The sequence below is a fragment of the Panthera pardus genome, unplaced genomic scaffold, assembly GCF_024362965.1.
Source record: "Panthera pardus isolate Hobbes unplaced genomic scaffold, ASM2436296v1 HiC_scaffold_15, whole genome shotgun sequence".
Lineage (NCBI taxonomy): Eukaryota > Metazoa > Chordata > Mammalia > Carnivora > Felidae > Panthera > Panthera pardus.
Window position 1 is genome coordinate 78,505,471 of NW_026526710.1, and position 17,230 is coordinate 78,522,700.

The following is a 17,230-nucleotide window of genomic DNA, read 5'->3' on the forward strand; positions in this document are numbered from 1 at the left end:
GTCCCTCAGCAGATGACAGACGAATAAACTGTGGTCCAACCAGACAACAGAATATAATTCAGTGTTAAAAAGAAATGAGCTATCAAGCCATGAGAACACATAGAATAAACTTAAATAAATCTTACTAAGTGAAGGAATCCCAACTGAAAAACGATTTACGGTATAATTTCAACTCCATGACATTCTGAAAAAGGGAAACTATGGTGACAGTAAAAATATCAGAGGTTCCCAGGGATTTGGTAGGAAGGAGTGATCAATAAGTCTACAGGAGATAATCAGGGCAGTGAAACGACTCAGTATGGTATAATAATTGTGGATACATGTCATTATTCACTTATGAAAATCCACGGAATGCACACCACCAAGCGTGACACTTACATAAACTATAGGGTTGTTTCAGAACAATGTGCCGATGTGCTTTCATCAGTTGTAAGAAAAGTACCATTCTGGAGCAGAATGGAGGACATTGTTCCTAAGAAAGGGGCTGTGTATGGAGATGGAGGTATGGGAACTCCGTACTTCCTGCTCAATTTTGCTTTAAACTTAAAACTGCTCTAAAAAAAAAAATCTTAAAAAATATGCTACAAGTCTAGTTTGATACAATCACGTCGCTTAATTTTAATAAGCTTTAGGACCCTCTTTGACTTTTGCATATTGGTGTTAATCCATTTGACCATACATTTAATTACAAAGGAAAAGTTCAAAATTAGAGTAGGTGGACTCTACTAAAATATGTCTTATAAAATATCCACTGACCCCTTTTCTCCTTTACTAACAAAACTGATTTTGTTCCGTGTAGCAATTTATACATTGAGAAATGACATTCCTCAACCTTCGTTGCAGTCCAAAGTGTTCACACCCCATATTCTAATCAGAAGAAATAAGAAGTCAGCTGTGAACCTCTAGGATTTCTTTTCTTTTTTTTTTTTTCCTTTTGGGGCATAAATGTCATCTCTTTTTCTTGTTTTTCTCTGTTTTTCTTGCTGAAACGTGGACACGACAGCCAGTCATGATGGCTACAGCAGGCATCTGGCAACCTTGGAGAAAAGGCCAGAAATGCCTTAGCGTCCTTCCCCTTGACCACCTCCAGACTTCTAGCTCAGTGAGGGGGAAAAACAAAACAAAACAAAACAAAATTCTTCTAATCAGTTGGAGGAATTGACAGGATTTCTGTGACTCAGAGTCAAATGGAATCCCAACTGTTCATAGAAACAGTATAAAATACTGGAAATAACCACTGACAAAACCACTTACCAATTCCAACTGATAAGGAAGAAATGCTTGGGAGATTAGAATATGGTAAAGATTTCTAGCTTTCTGGACAACATCTTCTTTCTCTTTTAACATGGAATTCCATTATTCAACTTTAATGTTGATTGAATAAAATAATGAATGGCCTACAAAAAAGTGTTTGTGCCGCATTAAAGTGGCTGTGGTATTGTGACTTATAATAAGAAATATATATTTGGTCTTCGTCCCTGTCTCTAGCTCAGGTTTCCTGAAATTCTTGGAATTTCCTAAGTGATGAGAGGGATGGTGTATTTTGATACGTTAATGAGGTGACTTTTGGGAATGTACCCAAAGTCTTGTCACCAGGGGAAACAGCCAAGTGATTGGGTTGGAATGTTCAGTTCTACCCTCTTAACCATGGAAGAGAGACTGGACCAATGATTTAATGAGAGATGCTTATGTAATGAAGCCTCCATAAATCCCAGAAGGACAGAAGTTTCCAGGTTTAGTGAACATGTGGAGATACAGGGAGAGTGATACTCTCAGAGAGGGCATGGAAGCTCCACACCCCTTCCCACATACCTTCCTCTGTGTGTCTCTTCATCTGGCTGTTGACGTATATCTTTTAATACCCTTTGCAAAAACAAAAACAAAAACAAAAACAAAAACAGTGATCAGGTAAGTTAAGTGTTTCTCTGAGTCTCTAGCAAATTAATCAAACTGGAAGGTCATAAGAATCTCCAATCTATAGCCAAATGGTCAGGAGCAGAGGTGACAACCTAGGCTTGTGATTGGCATTGGAAGTTGGGGAGGAGGTAGCCTAATAGGAATGAGCCCTTAGTCTGTGGAATCTATTGTTGTCTTCTGGTAGAAAGTGTCAGGATTTAATTTAGCTGCAGGACACCAGCTGGTGTCCAGAGCATTGGTTCGTCGTGGACAAAAGCCCCCCCTCCTCAGACATTGAAATTGGGTGTGCAGGACCATCTTGGTAGCTTTTTTTTTTTTTTAATTTTTTTTAATGTTTATATTGAAAGAGAGAAAGAACATGTGTGAGTGGGGAAGGGTCAGAGAGGGAGAGAGAGAATCCCAAGCAGGCTCCACACCATCAGCATAGAGCCTAATGTGGGACTCAATCTCATGACCCATGAGATCGTGACCTGAGCCTAAATCAACAGTTGGACGGTTAACCAAGTGAGCCATCCTGGCACTCCTAGCCTTTGTTTTATTTATACAGATATCAAACTATCTTTACTAGATATACAATACTAGATATACTGGTTTACAATCAACTATCTTTACTAGAATGAGGTGAAATGCCTCCAGGGAGAGTTGAAGACAGGTTATCTGTCCAAACTCTTGCAATCTAGGTGGAAGGGGAAACATATGCAAAAAATAAATATGATGCAGGGTACTTGGCTTGCTTAGTTGGTTGAAAATGTGACTCTTGATCTCGGGATTATGGATTTGAGCCCCATGTTGGGGGTAGAGATTACTTAAAAATAAAATCTTTAAAAAAGAAAGAATTAGGATGCAAATGTGAAAATTAAGGAAGATTGTTCAATTTAGAAAAAATAAAAAAGCCAAAATTCAGAATATCAAGAAAAAAGAATGGTATAGTTTGAGTAAAAGATGCCTTTCGACCAGAAATACAAGTGATGCAAGTTGAAAGAGATGTTTGAGCACAAGCTCAAGGCACTGGGACTTGATTTGAAAGGCAATAGATATTCGTGTGTTGGGGTTAAGGGAATCTTAAATGTTAGAGTGCAGACACTGGAATGCAAAAAGACAGATCAAAGGGGTTTTTTGGAATGAGAATTGACAGGAGTTGGGAACCATATTCACATCCACTGAGCTGTCTGAGTATCATTTGTTAGCTCCTTGTTGCAGGAAAGTTCAACCTTGAGGAAAAGTGGGGGAGAAGGGAAGGAGTAAGAAACCAGAAAAAAATATATAGGCAAAGCTAATTCCTTGATACCTATTTTTTTATAATAATTTTTGGTTCTTTACCAATTATAGGATTTTCAGATAAAGAAATCTATCAAGGGGCACCTGGGTGACTCAGTTAGTTAAGTGGCCGGCTCTTGATTTGGGCTCAGGTCATGATATCACAGTTCGAGAGACTGAGGTCCTCCTGAGATGGAGTCCGTCTCTGCACTGACAACTTGGAGCCTGCTTGGGATTCTCTCTTTCCCTCTCTCTGCCCCTGCCCCACTCACGCTCTCTCTCTCTCTCTCTCTCAACAAATAAGTAAACATTAAAAAAAAAAAAGAAATCTATCAAGATAAAGATTTTCTGCTCTCATCAGGCCATTCAGATAAAGAAATTTCACATAGAATGTGAAATAGAACACTTGGTTATGAAAGGAACAGCTTTGAATCCAAATGACAGCCCCACCTTAGTTTAAAGCTAGGTTCTCTTTTCTGCTTATTATGGATCTTTGATAAGAAATACAATTGCTGAGAAGTTTGTTTTGCTTGCTGTTTGCTACGAGCATTGTGAGACCTTTCCTGATTGTAACCCACTGTAGAATGGGCTGTAAAACTTCCTAAATGTAGTCTGATATGTAATGGAATGAGTGATTGTATACAAACTAACCGGCATTTCTCGCTTCTGTAAACCTGCCTGCTTAGCACATTCCTCACCTACCCCCTTCCCCCTTTCTTCCTCCCGCCACAAGTAAAAAACCTCCCCTGTGCTATTTGTCTCTGTCTATAAAAACGCTATACCAACCCTATTCGTGGCCTCTTGTGTCACCGGCGACGAGTGCGCAGAGGACCAGGTTCGAACCTGCAATAAACGACCCTTGCCGCTTGGCTTTGACTTACGACTCTGGTGGTCTTTTGTGGGAGGTTTTGGAACTTCAGGCATTACATTTGGAGGTTCCACCGAGACCTCCCCCGAGCCCACCAGACTTCTGGTCAACGGGTCGCATTTGATTCCGATCGGTAAGTAAGCCGGCTCTAACGTTCTTCCTTTTCTCTCTGATCTGTGTTTCTTCTCTGGAGAACCGGTTCTGTCTGGAAGCTGGTGTGACCCTGGCGGACGCACTATAGGGCACCCAGCCGGGGTCAGTTGGAGACGTCCACTGACATCTGGGGGCCTTCTTGGCCCATCTGGGGACCTTCTTGGCCCATCTGGGGGCCTTCTTGGTCCATCTGGGGACCTTCTTGGTCCATCTGGGGGCCTTCTTGGCCCATCTGGGGGCCTTCTTGGCCCATCTGGGGACCTTCTTGGTCCATCAGGGGACCTTCCTGGTCCATCGGGGGGCCTTTTTGGCCCATCAGGATTCTTTTCTGTGGGCTGCTTATGCCCAACGCGCCTGCGAACTAAATACTTTCATTTTCTCTATGAACTTCCAGAGTGCTAAGAAATATCTCTAGGCGTCTAAAAAGAAAAAAAAACCATCTAGGCATGCCAATTGTTACCCGTATTTTGATGTGATGTGTGTCTGTGTGTCTGTCTGTTAAATCGACTGGAATGATTGTTGGGAGTCAGGGGCACGCGCCTGACTTACCCTATGTGTAGTCCCACGGCATAAGCTACGGGATTCGAGTGGGCTCTAACCCGATTTCCGCGGTGATCCTCATATGGCTTAAGGCGGTCAAAATTTATTTTGATCCAAGCAGGGGGTTTATACCTGCCCGCCCATGCTAAGAGGCACCTAAGTTCCCGCGAGGGACGCGGACGGGCGAGTACGCGAGTGCTTCTATGTCAGTCTAAATGTATTGTCACCCCTGGGCCCTTGTAATAACCGCCGTCCTAGCCATAACCCTTTCTGTTGGGCTGGCCGAGACGGCCCCAGAAAGTTGAAACCACTGTCAGAGATTCTTGTTGGCTCTTGTTTTTCTTTCGTGCGTCGGATGTTTTATTGGAATTAAGTGTTTTTTCGGCTGATCAGAATTAATTATTCCATCCTTTGTTCCTCTTTCCTCCTTCCTCAGCTGCCTGCGGCTTTCCCTCCCGCCCCTCCCCCCGGGGCCCAGCCAGGCCGCCAGGGGTCTCACCCTCGGAGGTCGCCTGTGCAAACTCCATCGCTGATTTCAGCCGCTTCAGGGCCCCCTCCGTGCCGCCCCCTTCCCTTCTCCTCTTCCTCAGAATCATAACATGGGCCAAACGCAGAGCACCCCTCTCTCCCTCCTTCTCGCCAACTTCAGGGATGTAAAAGCTAGAGGACACAACTTAAGCCTAGACATTCACAAAAGGAAGTTGATCACCTATTGCCGCTCTGCATGGCCCACCTTTGGGGTCAATTGGCCTACAGAGGGAACCTTCTGCCTCCCTGTGGTCCTTAAAGTAAAATAAAAAATTTTCCTACCAGGGAAAGAAGGTCACTCGGATCAGATTCCCTATATTCTGGTGTGGCAAGATTTAGTAGAAAACCCACCTCCTTGGATGGCCTCTTCCTTAATAGCAGAGTCATGCCAAATCCTAGCGGCTAAACCTATCAACCCTCCCAAGCCGCCAACTCCAACTGCACCCCCTGTTCTCCCCGACAACCAAGATTTACTTTCCCTTGACCCTCCCCCTTACCAGATTCCTCCTCTTATTCCGAAAGCTGCCCCTATCCCTGCTGCGCCGGCAGAGCCTCCCGTAGCCCAGCCCATAGGAGAACTAGAGAATAGGGAGGCTCAACCCGCGCCCAAGCCTAGTGGGGGCAAAGTCCAAGGGCTGCCGGACATACCCGTAGGCGGGCCCCACATGAGCCAGGACTCCGCCTTCCTGACTCCACCGTAGCTTTACCCTTACGGGAAATAGGGCCTCCCGATGAGACGGGGAACCCCCGACTTCAATACTGGCCCTTCTCTATCAGTGACCTATATAACTGGAAAACCCAGAATGCCCGATTTTCTGACAACCCTAAAGATTTAATAAGTCTCTTAGACAGCGTTATGTTTACCCACCAACCCACCTGGGATGATTGTCAGCAGCTCCTCCGAATCCTGTTCACCACTGAGGAGCGAGAAAGAATTCAATTGGAAGCAAGAAAGCTGGTTCCTGGAGATGACGGCCAACCCACTGCTAACCTTGATCTCATTAATGCAGCTTTTCCCTTGACCCGACCCCCACAGGATGGCTGGGACTACAACACGGCAGAAGGTAGGGGACGGCTACGCATTTATCGCCAGACTCTAGTGGCGGGTCTCCGGGCTGCTGCACGCAAGCCCACTAATTTGGCAAAAGTGTATTCAGTGATACAAGGTAAGACAGAGAGCCCTGCCGCTTATTTAGAAAGATTAATGGAAACCTTCAGACAGTATACCCCCATGAACCCCGAGGCCCCCGAAAATCAAGCTGCTGTTGTAATGGCCTTTGTAAATCAGGCAGCCACTGATATTAAAAAGAAACTCCAGAAACTAGAGGACCTGGAGGGAAAACAGATTCAGGACTTAGTCCGCATTGCCCAGCGTGTCTTTAATAATAGAGAGACTCCAGAGGACAGGCAACTTAAAGCCACGTCATGATCAAAAACCGTGGCAGCCAAAAACCACACCCGCCCTCTTCACTCAAGATGCAGAATAGGGGGGACGGGGTTCGGATCCCCTCCCCGAACCTAGGGTAACGCTACAAGTGGAGGGGAACCCAGTTCAATTTCTAGTTGACACAGGAGCACAACATTCGGTCTTGATCAGGCCCCATGGAAAAATTTCTAAAAAATCTTCCTGGGTCCAAGGGGCTACCGGAATAAAAAAATATCCCTGGACCACCCAGAGGACTATGGATCTAGGAAATGGAAAGGTCACCCATTCCTTCCTAGTCATCCCCGACAGCCCATGCCCCTTATTAGGAAGAGACTTACTCACTAAAATGGAGGCCCAAATTCATTTTACGCCAGGGGGCCCCCAAGTGACTGGCCCTCACAACCAGCCCATTACCACACTTACTCTAAGATTAGAAGATGAATATCGACTCCACCAGGGGCCACCCTCACAAAGTCAAAACATAGAGCCCTGGCTCCAACAGTTTCCAGGAGCATGGGCTGAAACCGGGGGTATGGGGTTGGCTAAACATCGCCCAGCTCTATTCATAGAGCTGAAACCGGGGGCAGATCCAGTTCGGGTCCGACAATACCCGATGTCAATGGAGGCCAGAAATGGCATCACGCCACATATCCGTCGCCTCCTAGACTTAGGCATCTTGCGTCCCTGCCATTCAGCCTGGAACACCCCCCTGCTGCCTGTACGAAAACCTAACAGTGCGGACTATCGTCCGGTACAAGATCTGAGAGAAGTTAACCGCCGAGTCATGGACATACACCCAACAGTACCCAACCCCTATACCCTCCTAAGTGCCCTCAGCCCAGAAAGACAATGGTATACTGTCCTTGATTTAAAAGATGCTTTTTTCAGCCTGCCTCTGGCCCCCAAAAGTCAAGAGCTCTTCGCCTTCGAGTGGTCCAATCCTGAGAGAGGCATAAATGGGCAACTCACCTGGACCCGGCTCCCCCAAGGATTTAAAAACTCACCCACCTTGTTCGATGAGGCACTTCACGAGGATCTGGGTGAGTACCGAAATCAAAACCCCAAAGTGACTCTCTTGCAGTACGTTGACGATCTTTTAATTGCCGCTGAGACTGCCGAAGCTTGCTTGCAAGGCACCAAAAATCTCCTCCGGACACTTGGTGCCCTGGGGTACCGGGCTTCAGCAAAGAAAGCCCAAATTTGCAGATCCGAGGTAACCTACTTGGGGTATCTGTTAAGAGAAGGCCAACGATGGCTCACTGATGCACGGAAGGAAACCGTCCTCCGCATCCCCCGACCCACAACGCGAAGGCAGACCCAGACTTGGATACCCCCCTCCATGACTGCGCTGAGATATTGGCACAGGTTCATGGAGTTCGGGAAGATTTACAGGATCACCCGCTGCCAGACGCCGAGGTTACCTGGTTCACTGACGGCAGCAGCTTTGTACATCAAAGTCAAAGGTACGTGGGGGCAGCAGTCACAACTGAAACTGAGACTGTTTGGGCAGAGCCTTTGCCAGCTGGCACCTCTGCCCAACGAGCTGAACTTGTGGCCTTAACCAAGGCAATGACTTTGGGAAAAGACAAAAAACTAAACGTGTATACCGATAGCAGATATGCTTTTGCTATGGCCCACACACATGGAGCTATATACAGAGAGAGGGGACTGTTAACTGTAGAGGGGAAAACTATCAAAAACAAAGAAGAAATATTGGCTCTTTTAAAGGCACTCTGGCTGCCTAAACGACTAGCCATCATACATTGCCCAGGCCACCAAAAACTGGTCACACCGGTGGCCAGAGGAAATAATTTGGCTGACCAGGTGGCCTGAGAGGCAGCCTTACAGGTGGACTGTGCTTTAATGACCACCCTACCAGACCCCGGTTCAGCTAGTTTACCAGAAAATCCCGCCTACACTAAAGAAGACCTAAACTGGATCCAAAAATTACCTTTAACTCAGTGCCTTAACGGATGGTGGAGAGCAGCAGACTGTAGCATAATCCTCCCAGAAGAAATGGGAAATAAAGTCTTATCCAAGATGCACCGAGCCACTCATATGGGCACAAGAAAAATGCAAGACTTAATAAGACATGCTAGGATCACCATTAAAGACTCCAGGACAAAAATTGAGCAGATAGTTACTAGCTGTAAAGCTTGTCAATTAACTAACGCCACCAACCACGGGAAAAACCCTGGCTCCAGAACCCGCGGAACCAGGCCGGGAGCCTATTGGGAAGTAGACTTCACCGAGGTAAAGCCTAAAAAATATGGATATAAATATTTGTTAGTGTTTATAGATACCTTTTCAGGATGGACAGAGGCCTTCCCCACCAAGCATGAGACTGCGCAGATAGTAGCAAAGAAAATGTTAGAAGACATCATACCCAGGTACGGATTCCCTACCCTAATAGGATCAGACAACGGACCAGCATTCATTTCAAAGGTAATACAAGGGATAGCGCAGTTTATTGGGGCTGATTGGAAACTACATTGTGCATATAAACCCCAAAGCTCAGGACAGGTAGAAAAAATGAATAAAACTCTAAAAGAGACCTTAACTAAATTGACCATAGAGACTGGCGCTAATTGGGTAGTCTTACTCCCCTACGCTCTGTTCAGGGTGCGGAACTCCCCTTACAAACTGGGATTAACCCCCTTTAAAATCATGTATGGAGTGCCCCCCCCTATAATTCCCAACCTACAGTCTAATGTGTTAACTGAATCTGATGATCATAAACTTATTTCCCTGAGGGAACTCCAGCACACCCACCAGGAAGTTTGGCCTAGATTGAAAGCCATTTATGAGAACGGGCCCCCTCCTGAGCCGCATCACTACCGACCCGGAGATTGGGTATACGTGCAGGGAACACAAGCAAGAGACCCTCCAACCACGGTGGAAGGGACCCTATATTGTGATCCTAACCACACCCACTGCTCTCAAAGTCGATAGGATTGCTACCTGGATCCATTACACCCACGCCCGACCAGCTGATCCCTTTGCGGTTCGAGAAGACTTCGTGCCGGAAGCCAACACCGCCTGGACGGTTGACCAGAGTAAGACCCATCCTTTAAAATTGACTCTGCGTCGAAAACCTGACCCCGAAAACCAGCTGAGACCAAAGGCCTGGGTGTCCCATACCAAGACTGTTGCAGCAGCTCTGGACCCACAATAATCGGAGGAACACTCATTAGCGTGCTCCTGTTCACCTCCTACGGACTCATAAGTATTGCAGGCAACCCCCACATACCCTATACTTTAACTTGGGAGGTTTCTAATTTAAAAACCCAGAAAGTCTATAATACTATCCTGCTCTCCGCTTTACTCGGGCCTCTGGCCATTCTACTTCTCGCTCTCACGTTAGGCCTCTGCATCATAAACAAAATTATTAATTTTATCCAAGACAGGTTCAATGCTGTACAATTAATGGTCTTACGAACTCAGTACCAACCGCTCGAGACATTACAAATAAAAAACTGAAGATCCAAGATTGGCTCTTTAGGCACAAGGAAAAGGGGGGAATGAAAGGAACAGCTTTGAATCCAAATGACAGCCCCACCTTAGTTTAAAGCTAGGTTCTCTTTTCTGCTTATTATGGATCTTTGATAAGAAATACAATTGCTGAGAAGTTTGTTTTGCTTGCTGTTTGCTACGAGCATTGTGAGACCTTTCCTGATTGTAACCCACTGTAGAATGGGCTGTAAAACTTCCTAAATGTAGTCTGATATGTAATGGAATGAGTGATTGTATACAAACTAACCGGCATTTCTCGCTTCTGTAAACCTGCCTGCTTAGCACATTCCTCACCTACCCCCTTCCCCCTTTCTTCCTCCCGCCACAAGTAAAAAACCTCCCCTGTGCTATTTGTCTCTGTCTATAAAAACGCTATACCAACCCTATTCGTGGCCTCTTGTGTCACCGGCGACGAGTGCGCAGAGGACCAGGTTCGAACCTGCAATAAACGACCCTTGCCGCTTGGCTTTGACTTACGACTCTGGTGGTCTTTTGTGGGAGGTTTTGGAACTTCAGGCATTACAGTTATTTATACTTTGATCCACGTTACAAAAGAAGTGGTAAATAAGTAGGGAAAAATCTGTGAAAATTAGAGGTAGATTTGTTTTGGAAGAAATAACATAATCCCTGCTTGGGATTCTGTCTCCCTCTCTCTCTGCCCCTCCCCTGCTCTCTCTCTCTCTCTTTCTCTCTCTCTCTCAAGAGAAATAAATAATAATGTAAAAATATGTGAATTTTTTTAGAGAATTATGGGTGTTTGTTCCAATATTGTGAGGTATACCTGCCCAAGTATGAACTATTTTATTCTGATTGAGAATGATTTATAGTGAACAGATCTTGTACTGGAAAAAAAAAAAAGGAACAGTAAAAATAGTAGATTTAACTTCAAGGAGAATATAGTAGTTTAAGATCTTCACCTTTTTATTATTTCCATTTGGATAAATCAAATAATAATACTTCTTATCCAATAACACAGAAGAGAAGAGGCAATACTTGCGTATATCTGAAGAGGGGGAGAGAGAGATCGAGAGAGAAAGAGATTATATGGTATCTGCTCATGTTATTGTAGAAACAAAGAAGCCCAGCATCTGACAACTATTAACTGGAAAACCAGGAACGCCAGTGGTGTAATTCAGTCTATAAGTCTAAAGGCCTAAGAACCAGGTGTGTGAGTCTCCATCCAAGTTCTAAGAACCAAGAGTACCAGTGTCAGAGGGTTGGAGAAGAGGGATGTCTCAACTCAAGCAGAGAGAAATTTGCTTTTCCTCTGCCTCTTTGTTCTATCCAGGCTCTCAGACAATCGGGTGATGCCCACCCACCTTGGTAAAGGCGATCTTCCTTACTCAGTCTACCAATGCAAACACTAATCTCTTCTGAAAACACTACCACAGACACACTCAGAAATAATGTTATACCAGATATCTGGGCATCCCTTACCTGTATCCGGTTGACTTGTAAAATCAATCATCATGTTAATGTTGCCCAACCCCGGGACATATAAATGCTTTGGTCCTTTATATCATTTTGTCACATGTTTTATTTCTGCCTTTTCAGAATCAGAGCTTTATGAAAAAAAATTCATATATCCAACAAGGTTTCCACTTTTGTTTAATGGAAATATACCTTAGCAGAATATAGGAAACTGCCATGTACAGAACACCTAGCTAAGTAATAAAGGAAAGTACAGTAAATCATGGGATTAAAACAAAATACATACCCTGAGTCTTAAAATCCCTTAATAAATATTACTTGTACCAAAGGTTTGAGGTGTTGTCGTTATTCTTTTTGTTTTATTATTATTGATTTTGAGAGAGAGACAGAGACAGAGAGAACGAGGCGGGGAGAGGCAGAGAGAGAAGAAGAGAGAGAGAATCCCAAGCAGGCTTCACACTGTCAGTGTGGAGCTCCACATGGGGCTTGATCTCAGAACCAGGAGTTCATGACCTGAGGTGAAATCGAGATGCTTAACAGACTGAGCCTATCAGGCACCCCTGTGGTTATTCATATTGTAGGCTTTGTTAAAACGAGTAAACTAAGATCTCTGCATTGTCAAGATTCTTATGAAGCCAGTGAGAATCACAATACTAATAGCACAAGATTGAGTGAGGATAAAATGAAGTAGTGAACGCATATGGCATACATTGATTCATTTCTTCGTGGTGAAGTCACTGTCGTTGCTACTACTTTTCAATTAACATCATATCCGGTCAGTGTTTGTTTTACTCCTCTGTGCATCTATTATAGTATGTATTGATGTGGATTTTTCTTTTAAATCCTTGTATTCACCTGATTGTCTATTTGTCATTTGCCTGTTTGTTTTCACTCATCCATACATCTCAAATATCTATTAACATAGGCATTCAGAACACAATTAAAGACAAGGAATTTGGGGGGGAAAAGTACCAACTCATAAAAATTAGTCCAACTATGGGAAAGTAAAAATGGTAAAAGACTACAATAGCCTCTGAAGAAAACAATCATGAAACTGAAGTGGCATCGTGTAACGAAATAAAACAAAACAGAATTTCCACTGGTTAGAAGTCAAATCAGAGCAACCAGGTATTCTGCCACGACCCAGTCTGCGAAACTCTTTTGGACTCACTTTTTTCCTGTGTGAAATATGGATGTTATTACCTGCTTCAAAGAGCTGGTATCTGTTGCCGTAATGTAATGGCCTGATAAACCGAGTCACAGAAATATGTGGGTTGTCACTAACCTACACTGACCATGACAGCAGAGGACACCATTGTCTTGTTATAAACTAGCTATCACCCCCCGACCCATATAACAGCTAGCCAATACTAGAAATTCTATAAACCATTGTTATGCGAATAAGAGAATAAAGTGTGGTGATTGGCGATCTGTCCTCCCTAGGAAGACATAAAAAGACCCAAGGAGAGTGGAGCAGATTTAAAGAAAAAGAGAATCCCCCATAGATTCCAGTAGTTTCTAGAACCCATAATCTCAGGAGAATGACAAGGACCACCACTTGTTCTATTTGTCACTTGCCAGGTTTTCCAACTCAGATTTATCCAGGTGAGGACAGAAGCAAAGAGACATTGTGTTTATTAATAATTGTGCTGCTGACTGGCTCTTCTCTCAGTTGTAAACAAAGGCATGACAGATGGAATGCACAGTGAGAACTTAAATATTTAGACTCATGCTTAAAATTTAAATTAATCATTCATTCAAGAGGCATTTAACACTAAATTCATGTAGGCAGTGTGCCAGTGTGCGTAATGAATATAGAAATAAAGAAAGAGAAAACAGAGAGAGAGAAGAAGGAATCAGGCCCCGGTCCGATGTCCTCCAGAAATTCACCGTCCATCGGGGAAAACCAAAACAAATACTCAAGCACAATAAAATATGATTAAGGGCAGAATTTGCACATTGCCCGAAGGAAGGGGAAATTAACACTGCCTTGGGCATTTTCATTTATTAACCTACTTCTAATGTTTAGTTCCCAGTGAGTGATATTAAAAACACCATGCTTCCTGAGTGCAGTTAAATTCAATTGAAAATGTATTAGGAGACACTCTGTACAAAACACTTTACAAATAGCTCAGCTCCAGGAGCCATATGGATCTTTAAGAAGTAGCTCTTTCTTACAGAAGTCTTGGGATATCATTTGCCCAGACATCTTCCACACCTGTGAATATATCACAGGGGGAAACTGAATGTCACCAGACATAAGCACTATAGGAATTGAGACCGGGGAGAGAGTAATGTGATCTAGAGGTGTTTCAGGGGTGGCAGGTTGATTTGGGATATAAAATGTAGGATAAAGACACATTTTTGTGGCTAACACATTAATAGGCATGAGATGATTAACCAGGTAGTCTGAGCTGCTCTCACCAGGCACAGGGAGAAAATCTAATACCACTACAAGGAGGGTATCATTGAGACAGGATTTCCGTGTAATGGTGAATGTTTTTCAAGCTGTCCTCTATCTGAAAACTGCTTCCTGGCCAAAAGAGAGTGTGGGATGTAATTACTTCCAACATCACTTAACAGTGATGAGAAGGAAAGAACAATAGAGCAAAGAGCTGAGCACTGCACAAATAGAAACCAGCTTTTTATTTTTTTCTCCTAAAAAATAAAAGGAGAAAGGGCACACTGAGGACTGTAAACTTAATTTACATTTGCACAGATCTGTGCTGTAACTGCTAGACATGCAGAAAGTTAGTATTTTTTTTTTTAACATTTATTTATTTTTGAGACAGAGAGAGACAGAGCATGAATGGGGGAGGGTCAGAGAGAGGGAGACACAGAATCTGAAACAGGCTCCAGGCTCCGAGCTGTCAGCACAGAGCCCGATGCGGGCCTTGAACTCACTGACCCCGAGATCATGACCTGAGCCGAAGTCGGCCGCTTAACCGACTGAGCCACCCAGGCGCCCCAGTATTTTTTTTTTTTTTAATGACATGACATAAATGATTTCCAACTTTGAGAAGTAGGAGACCAAGGAACTGAAAATTCTATGAAATTAATAATCACAACCTGTACCATGGCCATTACACTAAAAGGGAAGTAATGCTACCTTTGTGTTAAGAGAATTCCTTTTACTCTTTTCCAAAAGTCATGAAACTAGGCTTGGAACAGAGATCAGAAGACTGGGAAATTTGAGTATCACTGGACTGAAGTGAGACAGCAATTACAGAATGCCATCACTTTCAGTATTTCAAGGGCATTAAAATAAACCTAGAAGCCAGGCAGGCATTCTATCTGAACAAGATGGACAAGGGTTGAAAATAACCAGGCAGAATACAGCCAATTGCCTGCCATTTTTTGGACACACCACTGGTGAACTCCAAGACTGTAAATCTGGCAGGTACATTGTAAAATTCACTGGGTCTTTTTTTCTTAACACATCAGCCCTTCGGCAGCATGGATTTTGTTTTTTTGTTTTGTTTTGTTTTGTTGTTTGTTTGTTTTCAGTCTTTACTTTCAATTTCTGATCTATCCTAAAATGGAATATTGTAGATTTCAATTCAAAGTCATTTTACGTTTACAGATTTTTAAGTTAGATATATGCTAATATCACTAAAAAAGAAAGGTGAGTTATAAGTAAAACTTTCACTTGTTTTATTTCTTAATCATATAAATCTTAATGGTCATGTATCTATATTAGGAGTACCATATAAACATCTACTGAATGGATATTCTCAGAAAAATCAGAAAGTCCCGGACCAAGAGAATAAGGTTTAGTTTCTTCATTTAAAATAGGAAGTAAGAAAATATTACCCAAACTGAAAATAAGACAACGATTAAAAAATACACTTTTTTTAAATTTCACCATGTGTTAATTAGACAATTTATATATAATTAATTAGACTTATATGGCTCTAATGTCTTGGTAGCTTAAGTAAGCAAACTGGAACCTAAGCCAGAGTCAATTCCTCTGTATGCTTTTGTGCTGGGGAAAGCAAAGCTGAAGATAATTAATTACAAATAGTCCACCAGATTTTTCCAAATACGACAACCACTAGAGCTGTAGCCAAGCTGCTTTATTTCTGCATCTGCCCTGTAAAAGCCTTCCCCAGCTCCTGTCCCAAGCATACTTACCCACTTTCCACACAGTAGTGTGGGCCCGGTAATTAAATTGGACATAATTTTTTAAAAACTTTTTAAAAAGTGTTTTATTTATTTTTAAGACAGAGAGAGACAGTGTGAGTGGGGGTGGGGCAGAGAGAGAGGGAGACACAGAATCCGAAGCAGGCTCCAGGCTCCGAGCTGTCAGCACAGAGCCTGATGCGGGGCTCGAGCTCACGAACCGTGAGATCATGACCTGAGCAGAAGTCAGACGCCCAACCGACAGAGCCACCCAGGCGCCCCTTGGCATGTCCAACTGGATTCGGAATCTGCTCAAAGAAACTCTTGCAAATGTTAATGTACCTCAGCTGATCTTGGAACAGATTATTGTTTTCTCCTTCAAAGTAATATACAACAATCTCTCATAAAAGATCCTCACCTACAGCACATTCAGTCAAAATATGGCAGCCCTATGGAAATTTAACATTTTGTAGAGAAAATAATTCTCAACATGGGATCAAAACACATGAGGTCAAATGCCAGTGTTACCATGAGCAACCATTGCTGTAAAAGTAAATAACATCCTCCCTGGATATAATGCAGTTCTGTTCGTGGTGTGGCACTTAAGGAGACAAGATGTATGGTGAGACAATAGCTTTGAAAACTGTCACACTGAAGAGTTCATTTCTCAAATGTGAGTAGATGCTACAGCCAAAAGAAATCCATAAACACTCTCCTGCTTCCTCTATTCTAACCCCCATAATCATGCAAACACTTTGCACTGTAGACAACAGTAAGTTTAATTGCTTTTTTCTGCTGCTGCCTTCACAGTTTATATTATATGGCTTAATTATCTCAAAATTCATAATAACTGGGAATTTTCAATAAAATGCATATATATTATGCTTCAACTTCATTCCATTTGATTTCATCAAAATTACACTTTTCTATTTTTATTATCAGAGTATTCATCCAATTTTTTACATATTGAAAATATATATGCAAAACCTTGTTTAAAATCTATTCAAATCAATCGGGGTGCCTGGGTGACTCAATCGGTTAAGCGGCTGACTTCGGCTCAGGTCATGATTTCGCGGTCCGTGAGTTCGAGCCCCGCGTCGGGCTCTGTGCTGACAGCTCAGAGCCTGGAGCCTGTTTCAGATTCTGTGTCTCCCTCTCTCTGACCCTCCCCCATTCATGCTCTGTCTCTCTCTGTCTCAAATATAAATAAACGTTAAAAAAAATTTTTTTTTAAATCTATTCAAATCAAAGTGTTTATTGAAAGGAATGAAAACAAATTTCATACCACTTTTGACAAAACAAGCTTCCGATAATTATAGCGCTTAGAATTCTGTTCAAGGCAAAAAATAAACTACAATATTTTCAGTGCGAATAGAATTAATATTTTTATTATAACTAATGTTTTGTTGTTATTGTTGGTCTCGTAATTAACTTAGTTATAATGTGATATTAATTCTAACTCTAATGCTATGTTG

General features: G+C 42.9%; 1 protein-coding gene across 1 annotated transcript; it reads left to right on the forward strand.

Annotated features, from left to right (window-relative positions):
- The first annotated feature begins 351 nt into the window (after nt 1-351).
- Nucleotides 352-8,963, forward strand: LOC128776981 (uncharacterized). The gene is made up of 5 exons (XM_053901914.1): nt 352-502; nt 4,095-4,175; nt 5,549-5,820; nt 5,880-6,327; nt 8,005-8,963. The coding sequence occupies exons 1-5, from the start codon at nt 352-354 to the stop codon at nt 8,520-8,522; spliced, it is 1,470 nt and encodes a 489-aa protein (XP_053757889.1). The 3' UTR covers nt 8,523-8,963.
- Nucleotides 8,964-17,230: the final 8,267 nt, after the last annotated feature.